The sequence below is a fragment of the Pelophylax lessonae genome (genome assembly GCF_965119305.1).
Source record: "Pelophylax lessonae genome assembly, chromosome: 4".
Taxonomy (NCBI): domain Eukaryota; kingdom Metazoa; phylum Chordata; class Amphibia; order Anura; family Ranidae; genus Pelophylax; species Pelophylax lessonae.
In genome coordinates this window covers 218,675,986-218,696,023 of record NC_138771.1, presented here as the reverse complement: position 1 = coordinate 218,696,023, position 20,038 = coordinate 218,675,986, and the positions used below count along the sequence as shown (strand labels likewise).

Genomic DNA, 20,038 nt, shown 5'->3' with positions numbered 1-20,038 from the left:
CGGCCGTTCTGGTGACGGCCAACAAAAATTTTATAGCATGCACACCAGATTTTGTTTGGCCGAAAAGTCGCAGTCGGTTGTCGGAATCATCATACTAACAAGCCGATAATCGGTCGATCGGGCAGCGGCCGAAAATTCACGGCCAACAATCGGTACGTGTGTACGGGGCTTTACAGGGGAGTTCAGCCGACGAGCATTTAAGTCAGAGAATTTTGTGTACATTTACACAGAGAAGGCACACCCTAGAAAAGTGTGTCTGCCAAGCCATTTATGCATTAGTGTAAGGCATAAGGTACAGTTCCAGCTGGCTATGAACAGAGGGATCTGGGCCATACATTAACCACTTGCCGCATGCCCACCTCTAAATGATGGTTAAGCAGTGCGGCTCTCGTTATGGGATGACGTCATGTGACGGCGCCCCAGAACGGTTCCTAGGACACGGTGAGACCCTTATCTTGGTAAAAAGTCAATGACGCTACTCTTTACTCATGTGATCTGCTGTGTCCAATCACAGCCGGTCACATGTAAATGCAGAAGTGCCATTTATCTGCAATCCTTGCCTCACACTGTCAAGAGTGTGGCAAGGAGTGCTGATCAGTAGCTCCTCCTCAAAGGGATGACCAGGACAGGTAATCAGGGCACTGATTCATCAGTTAATCAGGGCACTGATTCATCAGTGGTAAAAATAAGAAACACTGCAGCCTTAACCCACTCCGAATCGTGGGAAAAGGATATGTGATATCAAATTGCCGCTTCATCAAGTCAAAATGGGGTACCGCCACAACTAAATTCAACTGCAAAGAAAAGAAGAACCGGAAGGAGCCCATAGGGTCACTCCAGTAAAGTAATTGTAAGGTAGAACCAACAACGGTATAAGATACAAAAAAATCACTTTATTGAAAAAATTATTATTAGGTAGTAACAAATCAACCACATATCATTATTTAACTCCTCCTAGACACCTTCTGGTGCTTCTTTTCTTTGCACTGATCATCAGTGCCCTGATTACAGCAAAACCCCAACAGTGCCCATCAGTAACAACAATCAGTGCCCATCAGTGACAACAATTAGTGCCCAGTGACACCAATCAGTGCCCATATCTGTGCCTGCTAATCTGTGCTGCCCACCAGTACCGCCTAACAGTGCTCATCAGTGCCGCCTAACAGTGCCACCCATTAGTGCAGCATATTAGTGCCTCCTCATCAGTGCCACCTAATCAGAGCCCTTCAGTGCCGCCTGATCAGTGCCACCCATCTCATCAGTGCCCATCAGTGCAGTTTATCAGTGGTGCCTCATCAGTGCACATCAGTGGAGAAAAAATATTTATTTAAAAAATTTACTGACAGAAACTAAGAATTTTTTTTTTCAAAATTCTCTTAAAAAAAAAAAAAAAACAACCCAGTGGTGATTAAATACCACCAAAAGAAAGCTCTATTTGTGTGGGAAAAAAAATTATAAAAACGTAATTTGGGTACAGCACTGCATGACCGCGCAATTGCCATTAAAAAAGTGTGGCAGTGCTAAAAGCTAAAAATTGGCCTAGGCAGGGAGGGGGTGAAAGTGCCCAGTAGGCAAGTAAATAAGTCTAGAAGGCAGTGATCTGACAAACTGCCACATATAGACTTCAGGTTACATCTCAAAGCTTGCCCTGGCAAAAATAGCTTTAAGGAAGGTCTTTAACCTGTTATCTTATGGATTTTTACACAGGAAGGATTGCCCTCCACGGGGGCTGTGAGGGTTTTGGTGAAGTAGACAATTGCTTCATATAGCACAGGAACTGTCCACTTCCAAAGGAAACCATCCTCAGCTATTAAGGTAACAATTTAGTCAGAGAAAAAATAATCTCGGGGTGCAGCCAGTCACCTTAGAGAACAGGCTAAAAAGGAGCATAAACTGGACAGGTCCACATACTAGAGAAGTTATGGTGAGCAGACATATGTTGTTTCAACATTAAACAGAAGCTTCAATCTGCGTACCAATAGTCTCTTTAAATTTTGGAGAAATTTCTGCTGTAGGTGCATCATCCTGAGCAGATGCCTCAGAGAGCAATGATTCTTCCTCAGCAGGTGCCTCTTTCTCTGGTACTGTGTTCAACTCAAGGGCAAAGTCAAAGATGGATACTCATTATTATTGCAGCAGTAGTATAGGGGCCTGGGAATGCCCTGTTGCAGGCACCTGTAGGAGCTGTAGCCTAGGATCAACGAGCATAAACCGCTATTTGTGTGCCTGCAGGGATGGGAACCAGGAGATATTGCTTGGCCGGTGTCATGAATCCAAAGAGGAGAAGGCAGGGTGTACATCTATAGCAGCTTTCCTTTAAGCCCTGAATATATTAACACAGAATACAAACACATCCTATAACCTCAACGTCACTCCATTGCCTATTTAACAGAGCATATACTGTATACTTACAAATCATAAATCATTATACTTACTGCATGTCTCCACAAATAAGCATTAAGTGACCCAGTTTCATCTTCCAGTGTAAGATTCATAACAAAAACATATGTTAAGGGGTCAATACCCAATGCTAAATTAACAAAATAGAGAAAATAATGTTTTAGTGGATAGCTTTATCATATTTAATACATATAAATCAATTTAGTTTAGTTAAAAACACTACTCCTAATCTTTATTTTCAAAGTTATGTGTGGGGTGATACAAAGTTTTACCCACTTGCAGCTCCTTATTGCTAAACGTGACCCCGGGGGAAGTAATCATTCTCTGTCCCACCTTGAAGTACATCATATCCGTATTAACCCTTTCACTGCTTTCAGCTGCCCAGGCCCGTAGTCATACAGACCTCATTCCTCCACCTGCTATAAGCTCACCGTCATAAACTCTTGGTCACTGAAGTGACCGTGAGTTCATAACCAAACTGTTTAGCAGACTCTGCTGAATTAAACTATAGCTGTGATTAGCGGCTACCATGCCGCTGATCATAGCAATCCAGATAAAAAGACAAAATCCCCCTGCCGCTTCTGCTTCCTTGCCTCTCTCCTATCACTTCCTCTCAACTTCTCCTGCTGCACTATACTAAAATGCCTTACCTTCCCTCCCTAACTGTCCCCTTCCTCTCCCACTGATCCCCCCCTGCCAACACAAGTTAACAACCCCCCCCCCGCCAGAACAGATCCCTGTGGATTCGATGCAATAGCCTGCATCCCCCAGTGGCCACTCCTGCTGGCAAATGCACTTAAAAATGCCTCCCCCTTCAGTGTCCCTCACCACCTCACCGATCTCAGGCGCCTCCCCCCGTGCAGCTTTGCTGGCTGGCATTCCCTCCACTTGCTCCTGCTGGCTGCAGCTGTAAAATACAACACATTTACAGGGTGTTGGTGGTATGTGTCTTCGGACACATGCTGTAGTTCCATCCTCTGCTCTCTAAAGCAGGTCATGTACTGGTAGATTTTTCAACGAATGGATGTTCATCTGAAAAAACCCATCAGTACAATTGATGACATGATGAATGTCATTTGAAAGCACTTCAAAATCTTAGCTTTTACTGTTTGATTTTAGAATGAATGGACTTTCCTGAAAGAAAACCATACTCACTGCTAGAAATTAATTTGTTTGAGAAAAGATTTCCATCCTGCTTCTTCGAATTTTCTCCTTACTGCTGTCCAAAACAAACTTTAATTTGACCCTACTAAACTATTAGAAATTTAAACATCTTTAAAACTAATTGTTATCAAAAATTTGTGCCACTGTGTTTTTAACTAACAAAGGGTTGGCATGAACCACAACACCAGACAGGGGACATAGATATCTAGCACATTCAAAAGAGTGCTACATGTAAAGATTCTGCCTAACAAGACAGAAATAATTACAGTAACAATTGGAGGGACAGATAAGTATAACACTTTTTTTTCCAGGGTATTTTTTTTTTTTTAAATAACAAACATGTTACACTTACCTGCTCTGTGAAGTTGGTTTTGCAGAGTGGCCTGGATGCTCCTCTTCTCGGGTCCCTCTTCTGTGCTCCTGGCCAATCTCTATTGTTGAGTGCCCCCACAGCAAGAAGATTGCTATGGGGGCACCCAAGCCGAGTCACAGCTCCCTGTGTTCATTCAGACACAGAGCCGCGACCTGGCCCCCTTCCCTCTCTTTACCGATTGGCTGACGGACAGCAGCGGGAGCCAATCACGCTGCGCTGCTGTCTTAGCCAATGAGGAGGGGAGTCCCGGGCAGCTGAGAAATTCCTGCAACGTCGCTGGATAAAGATGGGCTTAGGTAAGTAAGGGGCTGAGGGGGGCTGCTGTACACAGAAGGATGTTTCATCTTAATGCTTAGAATGCATTAAGATAAAAGAAAAAAAACCTTCTGCCTTTGCAATCCCCTTTAAGGCAGAGTGTATTGCCTGTGTTACAAAATAATTAACAAATTCAAGGTATTTTCAATAAAATAACATATAGTGAGAAAAAAATATATCACACACACTGTATATATTTATTAATTAAAATATACTATTAGCATTATGGCCCTCTTTGCTGAAATGTTTGGCCCATATATTGTACTGCATAGTACATAGATGCAATTAATCCCGAAGAAAGCCCACAGCTGGAACCTGAGGTGCACAGGTAAGTGCTGGGGTGAGAAAGAAGAAAAGAAAAAAGAAAAAGAAAAAAAGTAAAGAAAGACCGCTTCTTCAGGGGAATAAGAACATATAAGCTGTGCAATGCCTTGAAATATCCTTATTGAATGTCTGCAAAAGACACACTCATATGACCAGAGTAAAAAGAAATAGGAACAGGAGGGCACCTGTAGAGCGGCCGTATTTAAACCCCAACGTGGGGTGTTGTTCTGCGGGATGGTGGATATTAAGCAAACTTTTTTTGGGAAATCTGTATAAAAAACACAGTGGGACCCGAGAGTAAGGTCTTGAACTTATGCCACTGAACCCGAGGGAATGGCACCATCCATTACACGCTTCCACGTGGAACCGCCAAACAGGTAAACGCCATCTCCTAATTATTTCTTTCTCTCTATTTCCTTTTTTGTCTTTTCCCCTTCTCTGTCCCCATTACCTTTTTCTCCCCCCCCCCTCCTCTTTGTTCCCGTCTTCCCCATCACCCCCCATTTCCCCCCCCCCTCTCTCTTTTCCCCTCCCTTTCTCCCCTCTTTTTCTTTCTTTACTTTTTTTCTTTTCTTCTTTCTCACCCCAGCACTTACCTGTGCACCTCAGGTTCCAGCTGTGGGCTTTCTTCGGGATATCTTTCCCAGCGTTTACATTATATAATTTAGGGATGTGGTACCTTTTGTTTATAACCTTCGATACAAACACACCATTTATTTGAATAGATGCAATTAACACAAACTAGGTTACTCTGCTAATGACTAGTGAACAGTTAATAAATCCATCATTAAAATAAGAAAACCCAAAAGAAGATACACTTTTTAGAACCTAATATAAATGACCAGCATGGTGGTAATAACTTTTTATCAATAAAGAAATATGATAAATAATATTAATAAATACACAGCATTATTTTTGCCCATCAAAGGATTGTCATTATTCAATTACCAACACATACTTGATTGCTTTCCCATACTCTACCTTTTGCTATTTCAGTAGCATTCCAGGATCCTTCATGGGTTAAAGAGCTAAGTGCTTCTATAGACTTCAGGCTTGAACATTTTTTGCACCTGAAAAAGTAAAGCAGAGTTAATTGAGCTGCTGGCTAAAGATTGTCAAATTAGTATAGCGCTGTGCCTGTGACGTCTGGCTTGTGCTGACAATTCATTCCATGTGGTACATGCAAATTGGAGCATAAGAAAGAAAGAAACAGTCATGAGCATGTGAGAAAAAGGTTGGATAATTCTCTAAATTAAACCCTTAGGGCAAAAAAAAAAAAATCATAATGCACAGCAAAGTAAAATCCAAAGATGTGATCATAATGACTAAGTATAACTTTTTTAGCACTATTAGGCCCATAGTCAGGGCTGGATCGACATCACTGGAGTCTGTAGGCCTGCAAGTTTTGGCACCCTAAGTAACATCCCTTTGTTGATATACCCTGGTTAAAATATAATTATAATAATAACATGCAAATAATCTTCTATGAAATGACTAGGCCTGCTGATGATGGGGGGGATTCTTAGGCCCCTTTCACACATACGGTCCGTTCAGTTCATCAGTTCAGTCACGTCAAAATGTATCCGTTTTTCATCCGTTTTTCATCCGTTTTTCGTCAGTTGTTATCTGTTTTTCATCTGTTTTTCATCCATTGTCGTCCGATCCGTTTTTTTGACTGATGAAAAATAGGGCATTCATCCGTTCAAAAAAAAAACAGACATTGACGGAAGGGGATGAAAACGGATGTTAACTGATGATCATCCGTTGTCATCCGTTTTTACATAGAGATACATTGATGTCCGTTTTTCATCCATCAACTGATGGATGAAAAAAAACGGACAAAACGGACAGCATGTGTGAAAGGGGCCTTATACAGTTAACAACTGTCCCTTTACCTATAGGCATATGTGTACTGTATCTAATGGAAAATCTCTTCCTGCCCGTACATGATGATTAACAATGATCACAACAGGGAAATTTAGATTCTGAGAATTTTGAAATTCTCTATGACCAGTTTTGGGATACATGCAGCTATGCAATGCTGTACAGCAAGGTTGGTGACACCACTATTCATTATTGCAGCTTCCTATGTTACCTGGCTGCTCATTGAGATACAAAAGATGTGCTGCCACAACAACCTGACTGAATGTTTAGCTGCTATGTTGTGCTGTTCCTCGTACTTGTAGTTCACTCCTAGCCTGTGCTATTTTCCACATATACAGTGCTTTGCGAAAGTATTTGGCCCCCTTGAACTTTTTGACCTTTTGCCACATTTCAGGCTTCAAACATAAAGATATAAAACTGTAATTTTTGGTGAAGAATCAACAACAAGTGGGACACAATCATGAAGTGGAACGAAATTTATTGGATATTTCAAACTTTTTTAACAAATAAAAAACTGAAAAATTGGGCATGCAAAATGATTCAGCCCCCTTAAGTTAATACTTTGTAGTGCCACCTTTTGCTGCGATTACAGCTGTAAGTCGCTTGGGGTATGTCTCTATCAGTTTTGCACATCGAGAGACTGAAATTTTTGCCCATTCCTCCTTGCAAAACAGCTCGAGCTCAGTGAGGTTGGATGGAGAGCGTTTGTGAACAGCAGTTTTCAGTTCTTTCCACAGATTCTCAATTGGATTCAGGTCTGGACTTTGACTTGGCCATTCTAACACCTGGATATATTTATTTGTGAACCATTCCATTGTAGATTTCGCTTTATGTTTTGGATCATTGTCTTGTTGGAAGACAAATCTCCGTCCCAGTCTCAGGTCTTTTGCAGACTCCATCAGGTTTTCTTCCAGAATGGTCCTGTATTTGGCTCCATCCATCTTCCCATCAATTTTAACCATCTTCCCTGTCCCTGCTGAAGAAAAGCAGGCCCAAACCATGATGCTGCCACCACCATGTTTGACAGTGGGAATGGTGTGTTCAGGGTGATGAGCTGTGTTGCTTTTACGCCAAACATAACGTTTTGCATTGTTGCCAAAAACTTCGATTTTGGTTTCATCTGACCAGAGCACCTTCTTCCACATATTTGATGTGTCTCCCAGGTGGCTTGTGGCAAACTTTAAACAACACTTTTTATGGATATCTTTAAGAAGTGGCTTTCTTCTTGCCACCCTTCCATAAAGGCCAGATTTGTGCAGTATACGACTGATTGTTGTCCTATGGACAGAGTCTCCCACCTCAGCTGTAGATCTCTGCAGTTCATCCAGAGTGATCATGGGCCTCTTGGCTGCATCTCTTATCAGTCTTCTCCTTGTATGAGCTGAAAGTTTAGAGGGACGGCCAGGTCTTCGTAGATTTGCAGTGGTCTGATACTCCTTCCATTTCAATATTATCGCTTGCACAGTGCTCCTTGGGATGTTTAAAGTTTGGGAAACCTTTTTGTATCCAAATCCAGCTTTAAACTTCTGCACAACAGTATCTCGGACCTGCCTGGTGTGTTCCTTGTTCTTCATGATGCTCTCTGCGCTTTAAACGGACATCTGAGACTATCACAGTGCAGGTGCATTTATACGGAGACTTGATTACACACAGGTGGATTCTATTTATCATCATTAGTCATTTAGGTCAACATTGGATCATTCAGAGATCCGCACTGAACTTCTGGAGAGAGTTTGCTGCACTGAAAGTAAAGGGGCTGAATCATTTTGCACGCCCAATTTTTTCGTTTTTTATTTGTTAAAGTTTGAAATATACAATAAATTGTGTTCCACTTCATGATTGTGTCCCACTTGTTGTTGATTCTTCACAAAAAATTACAGTTTTATATCTTTATGTTTGAAGCCTGAAATGTGGCAAAAGGTCACAAAGTTCAAGGGGGCTGAATACTTTTGCAGGGCATTGTACCATGACAGTCTGTCAATTTGGATACCAAACAAATATACTATCTGTTTTGTGGTCCTTTCTTCTAAGACTGAGCACAATACACTGCACACAATAAAATGAGGAATATTAGGATTCATTATATTTCAGTATATGCAAGTCACCATACCCATAATGCCATCTGTTGCCTTGAACAAGAAATGGAGCTGAAAGATCTAATTCCAAATTGGCCTGGTTACATGTTACTGGGATTATACTGTTAAACTCTTTTGATAGTTTGCAGAACTCCTTGAAAGTCCCACCTACAAAAAAAAAAAAAAAAAAAAAACGCAGTATTTCAAAACTATATAACAGGTAGATAATACTTTCAAATATTCAGGACCCGTTGGCACTAGTGCATGATGGCACATTTTGCTGCATGTTACCATTAGAGATGGGCTTGGGCGTGTTCGGGATCCCACCAGGAAGCTGACATTGCACACCGCTAATCACAGGCAGTGAGACATTTCCCAATCTGTGCAGCTGCGGATTGGGAAATGTCTCACTGCCTGTCATTAACCGTGTGCAGTGTCGGCTTCCTGGCGGGATCGGGCAGATGGAATCCCGAACACGCACAAGCCCATTCCTAGTTACCATTAGGGATGGACTCAGGCGTGTTCGGATCGTAGTCCCAACCTACCTGAGAAATCCCGCCAGGAAACCCTCACTGTCAATCATAGGCAGTGATGCATTTCCCGACCCGCAGCTGCACATACACACGCTGCCTATGAATGGTGGTGTTCAGTGATGGGTTCCTGGCGGGATTGCTCAGGTGGGTTGGGACTAGGATCTGAACACGCCTGAGCCCATTCCTAGTTACCATAATGCACAAAACAGTGTAGTGCATTGGGAAGTCATTCATTATGATTGGCACCCCAACACATGTAAACAGTGCACCCCAACACACTTGTGCTGTAGTACACGAAAAATGGGTGCAAATCATCTGTGCATTAGATGTGCTACATTAAAAAAAAAAAAAAAAACGGTGCATATTCACTTTTATACATGTTGGCAAGCAAAAAAAAAAAATGAATAGACTGCCTATACCTGGGAGCCTTCTTGGATGGAGGGTCAATAACGTGACAAGTCTAATTACTTTTGCTCACCTTCAACAACTTGGGAATATCCCACAGCAGGAAAAACTTTGTTAGTTACAAATTAAAACACTTCTATACGCTCAAATTTTCACAAAGCCCATCCTCTTCACCTGCTATACAGTATATGAATAAATATGTCATAATTCTAGGGGAAAAGGTTTTAAATAACTTTCTGGTTGGTAGCTCGTTTCTGGATACATTTTCACAAATGCATACATGGGGGGACTGTGGGGTGCAGTTCTCAACGCAGGAATGGGATGAGATGTTCTATAATGAACATATATGTACCAGATTCTTAACAATCAGGGAGACCACAATCAAACTTTCCACTAGATGGTACTATAATCCTATAAAACTGCTATATTCCAAGAAATTCCTAACACCTGCTTCTGTGATTGTCCTTCCCTAGGCTCTCAGATTCATATAGACTAGTTAAATTGAACCCCGCCTATATACCTTTTTTTTTGCCTGATTCTAGGGATCCCATACCATGTAGAAATGCACTGTATCCATACGATCTCTGTTGCCACACAATTAGCTATAGCTTTAAATTGGAAATCTCCCTCTATCTTTCACACTATTTAGGACTCAGTGTCCCTGCTGTTGGCTAAATGGGATGTATGGTCATCTAATTGATATTTGCATTTGGATTCAATATTTGTGGAAACATAAATATAGTTACCCTTTTGTAATTCGATTTTATGACACTTCACAGTTGTCTGACTTATATTTAGACACCCACTGGCCACTTTATTAGGGTGCACCTTGCTAGTACCAAGTTAAACCCCCTTTTTCCTTCAGAACTGCCTTAATTCTTTGTGACATAGATTCAAAGGTGCTCTATCAAATTGAGATCTGGTGACTGTGGAGGTCTTTTTACTACAGAAAACTCATTGTCCTGTTCAAGAAACCAGTTTAACCAATTGCTGACCCTGGCTTTTTCTGACATTTGTTGGTTTACAAGGCAAAAAAAAATATTTTGCTAGAAAATTTTTTGGAACATTATATCTATTTTTTTTAGCAGAGAATAAAGTGGCTGTCGTTGCAATATTTTATTTCACACTGTATTTGTGCAACAGTCTTTCAAACGCAAATTTTATGCAAAAAATACACTTTAATTTTTTTTAAAAATGGGATTTTTTACTTACCGTAAAATCCATTTCTCTGAGTCTACCGATGGACGCAGATACTGCTTTAATTTATAGATGGATGGGTAATAAGCACCTCCCACTAGGAGTGACAAGGTAGAGCCAAAGGCTTTGACACGCCCAATGGGGAGGGATCCCTGGGTTATTGCCCCTGGCCTCACTGTTGCATCTTAAGTTTAGTTACAAGCAGTGAATAATAACCAAAACCCAACTCTTCAGAGAAAAGAGGGGTGGGAGCTACGGCCGTCGATGGGACTCAGAGAAATGGATTTTACGGTAAGTAATAAATACCATTTTCTCTTTCGTCCACCGACGGACGTAGCTGCTGCTTTAAATCATAGACGGATGGGACGTCCAAAAGAAGTAACCATTGAGGGGTGGGGAAAGGACAAACTTAAAAGAATGCAATTCCCACGGCTAACATAGCCAACTATATAACATGGAGCCCAACAAGGAACAACTGGGGCCCAAATGTAACAAAACCATAAAGGAGAAGGAAAAGTAGACTGCTACTTAAATGGCGGCCTGCAAAAGCTTGCGGCCAAAGGACGCATCCGAGGATGCAAACACATCCACTCTGTAAAACTTGGTGAACGTATGTACAGATGACCAAGTGGCCACCTTGCAAACCTGCACCACGGACGCCTGATGGCGGAAAGCCGAAGAGGTACTCCATGCCCACGTAGAGAGAGCCGTGACAGGGAAAGGAGGAACCTTGCCCTTAAGAGAATACGCCTTTACCACTGTCTGTCTGATCCATCGAGAGATGGTCGCTGCAGACGCAGCATGACCCTTACGGGGTCCATCGGTATTCACAGAGAGTCCGACTCACAAAAGGACTCAGTAGTCTCCAGATACACCTGTATCGCCCGAACCATATCCAAGCAATGCAAAGCAAGGCGAGTGACAGAAGCACCATGTCTTCGTTCAGATGGAAGTCTGAAACCACCTTAGGAAGAAAAGATAGATTAGGCCGTAACACTACCTTATCCCTGTGTATTACCAGATAAGGAGAGCGGCAAGATAGCGCTGCTAGTTCAGAAACCCTGTGCGCAGAGGTGATAGCCAACAAAAAGGCAACTTTCTGCGACAAGGCGAGTAAGGAAATGTGTCTTATGTTTTTGAAAGGAGATTTCTGAAGAACCAATAGAACCAAATTAAGGTCCCAAGGAGGCAACGGAGACCTCCTGGGGGGGGAGCCAAATGGCGAACCCCTGAAGAAACGTACGAATCAAAGAGTGCATAGCCAAAGGGCATTGGAAGTACACAGCCAAGGCTGAGATCTGACACTTAAGAGTGCCCAACGCCAAACGCTGGTCAACCCCTTTCTGTAGAAAAGTCAGAATCCTGCTAATAGCAAAGGATCTAGGATGCAGCTTCAGCGATTCGCACCAAGCAATGTATGCTTTCCACGTACGATGATAAATCTTCTGAGAAGTGGACTTTCTAGTCTTAAGTAAGGCAGGGATCACAGAATCGGACAGACCCCTGTCCTTTAACACCTTGCTCTCAACAGCCAAGCCATTAAAGCCAGCGACTGTAAAGCAGGATGGAGGTTCGGACCCTGAGACAGAAGATCTTCCCGCAGAGGAAGAGCCCACGGACCTGCGACCTTCAGCCGAATCATGTCGGCGTTCCAGGATCTCCAGGGCCAATCTGGAGCCCCCAGAATTATCGGAATCCCCTTCAACTCGACCCTGCTTAGCAGGCGAGATAAAAGTTTCAGCGGAGGGAACGCATAAATTAGCCCGTACTGGCTCTAGGGAGCCATCAGGGCGTCTACTGCATCGGCCAGAGGATCTCTGGACCGAGCCACAAACTTTGAAACTTTTCTGGTTTATCTGGAGGCGAACAGGTCCACATCCGGGGTCCCCCACCAGAGACACAGCTGATGGAACACTTGTGGATGCAGGGATCACTCTCCCTGATCCAGGGTTTGGCGACTCAAGTAGTCCGCCTGCCAATTGTCTACGCCGGGAATATACTCAGCGGATAGGGCTGGGACGTAGTCCTCTGCCCAGCGCAGGATCTCGGCTACCTCCAGAGCCGCCAGGGCACTCCTGGTGCCTCCGTGATGATTGACATATGCCACGGCCATGACATTGTCGGACTGGACTTGGACAGAACACCCCTTGAGAATGTCCATCCAGTGGAACAGGCTCAACTTGATTGCTCTCAGTTCCAGAATGCTGATTGGGAGCTTGGACTCTTCCAACGTCCAGGTCCCCTGAACATTCAGGGTGCCAGCACTCCCCCCAAACCGGTCAGACAGGCATCTGTCATCACCACCGTCCAGAATACTGGAAGGAAGGATTTTCCATGGAGAAGATTCGGAGAGCTGAGCCACCAATTCAGGGAGTCCTTGGATCTCTGACTCAAATTAATCAGACTGTCCAGGGATAGAGTATCCTTGTCCCATTTGACAAGGATCTCCTGTTGCAAAAGTCTGGTGTGCACCATCAGGCCCAGCACCTGCATAGATGACCTGAGAGACACCAGGTTGCAAGCCAGCAGCGACAGAATCGCTTCCCTTAACTTCCGTAGCTTCACAGGAGGTAGAAATACCTTTGGCGAAGGTGAATCTAGGATCATCCCTAGATACTCCAGTCTGGTTGTTTGACCCAGGGCAGATTTCTGAAGGTTGAGATTCCAACCGAACTGCTTCAGAGTGTGAATGGCCACCTCTAAATCCCGTTCCAATGTCACAGATGAGTCCGCTCGGAGAAGAAGATCGTCCAGACGCTATTCCTCTGTCGAAGCAGAGCCAAGATAGGGGCTAACACCTTGGTGAAGACCCTGGGAGCAGAGGCGAGACCAAACGGTAACGCCACAAATTGAAAATGGGCCTTGCCCACCGCGAAGCAGAGGAATCGTTGATGACCCTGGCAAATAGGGACATGGAGAAAGGCATCCTTGATATCAATCGAGGCCAGCAGGTCCCCCTGATGCAAGAACGCCACCACTGACCACAGGGACTCCATGCAAAATTTCTGGACGCGCACAAATCGGTTCAGAGTTTTGAGGTCCAAGATTGGCTCCTAAGACCAGGCAGCTAAAACTGAAGATGCAATGGTGAGGCCAGGCGTAATAACCCAGGGAGCTCGCCCCCCTGGGTGTGTCAAAGCCTTTGGCTCTACCTGGTCACTCCTAGTGGGAGGGGCTTATTACCCATCCGTCTATGATTTTAAGCAGCAGCTACGTCCGTTAGTGGACGAAAGAGAAAAACAGTTAAGTGCGTCCAATTGTTTTGTAAAATGTGTTAGATGATGTTACGCTGAGTAAATAGTTACCTAACATGTCATACTTTAAAATTGCGCACGCTCGTGGAATGGCGACAAACTACGGTACTTAATCTCTATAGGCGACGTTTTAAACATTTTTTACAGGTTACCGATTTACCTGTTTCAGAGGAGGTCTTGCGCTGGAATTATTGCCCTGCTCTAACGATCGTGACGATAACTCACATCACTTTAAAGACAGATCACTTTTATAGGCACCTCTCCTGTCACCTATAAAAGTGATCCATCTGCCAAAGTAAAAAAAAAAAAGATACTGGGGGGTTATGGCATAACCCCGGTATTTAACATCAAAGTAATGACGTATATTTACAGTTAGGCAGTCGGCAAGTGGTTAAGATGATTTAAGCTTTGTGACATGGTGCATTATCCTGCAGTAAGGAGTCATCAAAAGATGGGTACACTGTATTCATAAAGGGATGGACATGATAAGCAACACTCAGATAAGCTGTGGAGTTTAAACAATGATCAATTAGTATTAAGGGGCCCAAAGTGTGCCAAGAAAATATCCCCGACATCATTACACCACCAACCTGAACTGTTGATACAATGGAAGATGGATCCATGCTTTCATGCTGTTTAGGCCAAATTCTGACCCTACCATCTGAATGTAGCAGCTGAAATCGAAATTTATCAGACTAGGCAACATTTTTCCACTCTTCTATTGTCTAATTTTGTGGAGCCTGTGCAAACTGTAGCCTTGGTTTCCTACTATTAGCTGACAGGAGTGGCACCCGGTTTGGTCTTCTGCTGCTGTAGCCCATCTGCTTTGAGGTTCGATGTGTTGTGCCTTCAGAGATGGTATTCTGCATACCTTGGTTGCAATGAGTGGTTAATGAATTACTGTTGCCTATCTATCATCTTGAACCACTCTGCCCATTCTTCTCTGACATCAACAAGGCATTTTCGTCCACACAACTGCCGCTTACTGCTTACTGGATATTTTCTCTTTTTTGGACCATTCTCTATAAATCCTAGAGATGGTTGTGCATGAAAATCTCAGTAGATCAGCAGTTTTCAAATTACTCAGATCAACCTGTCTGGCACCAACAACCATGCCACGTTCAAAGTCACTTAAATCCCCTTTCTTCCCCATTCGGATGCTTGGTTTGAACTTCAGCAAGTCATCTTAAACACGTCTAGCTGCCTAAATGCATTGACACTGTCCTGATTCAAGTGAAAACTACAAACCACTCTAAGTAAAAAAGATGCATGAGGACGCAACATCACCTTATTATGATGCAAGACCAAGAACAGCTCCTTGCATGAGAGAGCCGTCAGCTCTGACATTCCACTTGCTGAAGTGATAGCAACCAAAGAAGCCACCTTCTGAGTTAAAGGAATAACCATTTCTCAAACTAGTTCAAAATGTGGCCTCTGCAAGGACAGTCAAGAGCAAATTCAAGACCCAAGGACACAAGAATGGCCTGACAGGCGGGACTGACTGTGTTACATTCTGTATGAATTATAAATTTAAGAAGTGAGAAACAAAGACCTAGAAAAAAATGGATAGGGATGAATCTGACCCTTAATGGTACCTAAGGCCAATCTCACTTCCCTTCCATTAGAGAAAGCAAAAATACTGCCACTTGCATATCTGCAGGTGCCACTTCCTTGCTTCACCCCAGGCATAAAATATTTCAAGTCCTGTAATTGAAACTCCCTCAAGCCAGCTTCCAGGCGCTCAACAGAGCAGATATAACAGGACCCAAGACCATTGGGTCCAGCTGGACTGAAAGTGTCCTAGGCTATGTCAGAGTACTAATTGGGCGAACACTATTATCAGTGTTACCACCTCCCGGATTTTCTGCAAAAGATGCGGTAGTAGTCGAAACAGAGGGAAGGCGTTAATTAGGGAGAACTGGTCCCTAAGGTGTTACTAGTGCATCTACCCCTATTGCCAGTGGGACTCTCATCCCAGACACAACCTGTCCAACTTATTGTAGAACTTAGAATCAGTAGATCCACATGCAGAGTTCCCCAATGTTGGCATATTGCCAAAAATGTCTCCGGAAGCAGGGGCTGCGTGGTTCCGGCATTAGATGCTGATGACTGGAAAACCCCCATGTCATTTTTCTATACCTGGAATATGTACTGGGGAGAGAGACAGCACCTGTTGTTCTGCCCCAGACAGAATGTGGTTCCCTTCCAGAGTTGCACGACTCCCGGTGCTGCCCTGGTTGTTGATTAAATGCCACTGTAGAGGCATTGTCGGATTGAACCTAAAACTGGTTCGTCCAATAACCCAGAGCAAGGTGTACTGGCCAAAAGTTTCAAGATATCGATGGACAGTATTCTCTCCTGTGGAAACCAAGTCCACAAAACTGTAGCCACCTTCAATTCAACTGGAGTGACTTCCCCCAGTGCTTATTATCTTCCGAACCCCTGAAAAGAAGAATTTGGCCCTCTCCAGATTCCAAACCATCAACCAGCAATTTTAGCTCTGCAACACCCCGGGGACAGAGCCCTCTGGCAATCCAATGCTTGGATCTTCAGGTCTCAGACAGGGAATAATTCTCTACAGCAAAAACTTGGAGCAGGATTGTCTGTAGGGAACGTGCTTTAACCTGGATACAATTTTCTCCTGCAGAAATGTATTGAAAGAAAACCTAAAACCGACCACTTTCTGAGCAAAGATTATTAGGGTGTACCGAGACTGAAATGCCCTGCGACTTCAGCAAGTCCAGTACTTGGGCTTGGAGCTTTGCGAACCCTCGGGAGCTGTGGCTAGCTTGAAGGGCCAAGTCACAAATGGAAAAAAAAAAAAAAACTATCTTTGTAAGAACTTACCGTAAAATCATTTTCTCTGAAGTTCATCGACAGACACAACTCTGCTTAATCATAGACTATAGGGTTATGATCCTCCCACTAGGGATAGGCACTAGGCAGAAAAAAGGCTTGTCCACGCCTATAGGGGCTGTCCCAGCCGGCATAACCCCTCAGGCTCTGCTATACTCAAACAGTTGTGTTGCAAGCAGTGAAAGGAAAAGATCCCACAACTCAAAAGTAGAGGGGCGGGTGCTGCTTCTGTCGATGAACTTCAGAAAAAAGGATTTTACGGTAAGTTCTTACAAAAATCCTGTTTTCTCTATCGTTCATCAACAGACGCAGCTCTGCTTAATTATAGACTATAGGGATGTCCCAAAGCAGTAAAAACATGAGAGGTGGGAACAAGACAGAAACAAAAAACCTGAATGCCCCAATGGCCAAACGTAGCCAACCAGGTAAAACAGAGCTCAACCAGTGGCCAGGTTGAATAATGCAACTCTGGTTCCGGTGGAGGAGTCGCCAACCTTTTTGGATCCCGTGGATAGACCGGTGGAATCCTTATCCCGCCATGAACATGTGGTGACGGGTCACGTGTTAAAAGCTAACTTTGTGAGCTTTCTCATAGCACAGACTGCTACTGAATGGGTGAAGTTGCTGAAGAGTAACTTGAAAACGACACAGCTTCCTCCTGCGGTTCTGGAACTGTTAGACCCGTTGGTCCAAGCCCTGGTGTTCATGTGTGATATATCCCTGGACTTGGCCTTATTGGTGGCCAGGACGTCAGCAGTGGGGGTTGCAATTAGACGCCTGATATGGCTGAAATGCTGGTCGGCTGACCAGGCTTCTGAAAAATCATTTGCTGATTTCCCTTTTATGGGGGAGAAGTTATTTGGAGCCTCTCTGGACGAGTTGATCAAAGGTATCATGGGGGGGGGGGAAGAGAACTAATCTGCCCCAATTCTCTAGGCAGGGGCCTTACCTTTACTGTTCATAAATGTCTTTTTCATGCCTTCGGGGGGGGGGTCCAAGAAGCCATGGCCCGGTAAGTCCAAAGGCGGCAAATCCGGACCCGCAGACAAGCCCTCGTCTGCATGGAGGGGCGCCCTCATCCGAGTCTGGGGTGGGTGGTGGACATCTTAGATTCTTCCAGGAACCCTGGATTCCTTGATTCAGGACAAATGGGTTCACAAATTGATCAGTTTCAGGTACAAAATCAAATTCCGGTCTTGTCCACGAGACAGGTTCTTCCCGTCCAATCTTCTATTGTCCCCAGCCAGGTTAAGGGAACCAACAGTGATCAGGCGTGTTCAGGGTAATGCGGCTGGAGTCCATCTGACGAAAAATGAATGAGTAAGGAAACACTGCACTGCCAAACACCACAGTGGTTCGGATGTACCTGAAACCACTGGTCTATCGGGAGATGTGGACACCGCCAGATCACTGAACCTGAGAGCGGTGCACCTGCCTCCCCCGGCTGCCTCTCCCTTCTGGAGCCATTTTAGCTGGTATAACAGGTAAAAAATGTAGCAACTATATTAGCCAACACCTAATATGCAGTCCCCTGAGGATGCAGGCCTAAAACTATGTTGGTTTACCGCTATGCAATCCAATAGGGTTTCAAGTATGCAGGTACCCAGGTATGCAGGTAGGCAGTTTAAGGCAAATAAGCATATATGTATGCAGAGCAATGCAAATAAGCATATATGTATGCAGAGCAAGGCAAATAAGCATATATGTATGCAGAGCAAAGCAAATAAGCATATATGTATGCAGAGCAAGGCAAATAAGCATATATGTATGCAGAGCAAGGCAAATAGGCATATATGTACGCAGATCAAGGCAAATGAGCATATATGTATGCAGAGCAAGGCAAATAAGCATATATGTATGCAGAGCAAGGCAAATAGGCATATATGTACGCAGATCAAGGCAAATGAGCATATATGTACGCAGATCAAGGCAAATAAGCATATATGTATGCAGATCAAGGCAAATAAGCATACATGTATGCAGCTCAAAATGAAAATATGCCAGCATGCATTTATGGAAGCATGTATTTATGGAAGTATGCGTTTATGCAAATATGCGCTTATGCAAATACGTGTACACACAAACATGACACAGGTACCCATGCAAACACATGCCCATGAAAGCATGCATCCTCACAATAAGCAAGCAAGCGTTTATGCAGAATGTGTCTATGCAAACATGCATTTATGCAAATACGTGTTCACGCAAACATGAAAACACGTGTGCATGCATTAATGCAATATGAGTTTTTTGCAAATGTGTTTAGGTAAGCATACGTTTATGCAAGCATGAGCTTATGCAACCTTTGTTAATGAAAAACATGCATTTATGCAACATGTGCTTATGCAATATATGCTTATGCAACATGTACTATGCAAACACATGCCTATGCAAGCATGTGCTTATGTAAGTAAGTAAGCATGTGATTATGCAAACATGTTACTATGCTACACCTGCTCAACTGCACTTGGCCCCAACTAATTTTGCAGGATTAGCCAAGCACATAGGCATCCAATGCAGCCTCAATGCTACTTCAAAATATCCTAAAAATAAGCTCCTGGAGACCAAACTCCTTAAGGTGCACTTGACAGACAGTTGTAAAAGCCCCACGGATTAAGCAGTAAGTATACCTTTTTGCAGTATCTAACCATGCCTTGTCTGGTCACCTCGCCCTCCCATAGAAAGTATTCACATTTCATTATGTAGTTACGTATTAGAGGCCTTTAGCCCGCATGGTCCACCAAAAATGGCCGCCCTTTTACTTCCTGTCTATACAGTAGTAGGCCATACTGAGCAAACCTCCACCCTCTAGTGGCTGGAGGAGACACTGCAATCCAATACTCCTGAGAATTACACAGGGCATGAACAGTACACTGCCCCCAGTGGCCACTGGGAGAGAGACCAGACAGGAGTCCAATCTTCACCTATCACGGAGGGCTCAGTCATAAAAGTCTTTCAGGATCTGGATCCCCCATAATTTGGGGTCCACTCCCCAGGACCTGTATAGCACCCTGCAAGAAAACACCTTGGTCAGAACAAACCCTGCACTGGGTTTCATTACGCCAGGTCCAGTGCCATAAGGCTGTATTACAGGGAAACCTCGAGGAATCTTTTCTTCTATCCAATGAGGCTCGAGTACCATCCATTTTGGCTGATAGCTTTTTTGAATGGATACGATTGAAGTCCCTGATTCTTAACAGAATCATCCAGACCTCTAAGTATGCTCCAAGAGGACATGTATCACATCAGTGACCACCA

The 20,038-nt window shown here is 43.7% G+C and overlaps 1 protein-coding gene across 1 annotated transcript in view; it reads right to left on the bottom strand.

Annotated features, from left to right (window-relative positions):
• POT1 (protection of telomeres 1) overlaps positions 1-20,038 on the bottom strand; it is a 161,934-nt gene that overhangs the window by 10,381 nt on the left and 131,515 nt on the right. Inside the window, exons 11-13 of the mRNA XM_082257094.1 lie at positions 8,571-8,703; positions 5,558-5,646; positions 2,436-2,530 (exon numbers count right to left, since the gene is read on the bottom strand). Coding sequence (XP_082113220.1) covers positions 2,436-2,530; positions 5,558-5,646; positions 8,571-8,703 — 317 coding nt within the window. The remainder of the gene's footprint in view (positions 1-2,435; positions 2,531-5,557; positions 5,647-8,570; positions 8,704-20,038) is intronic.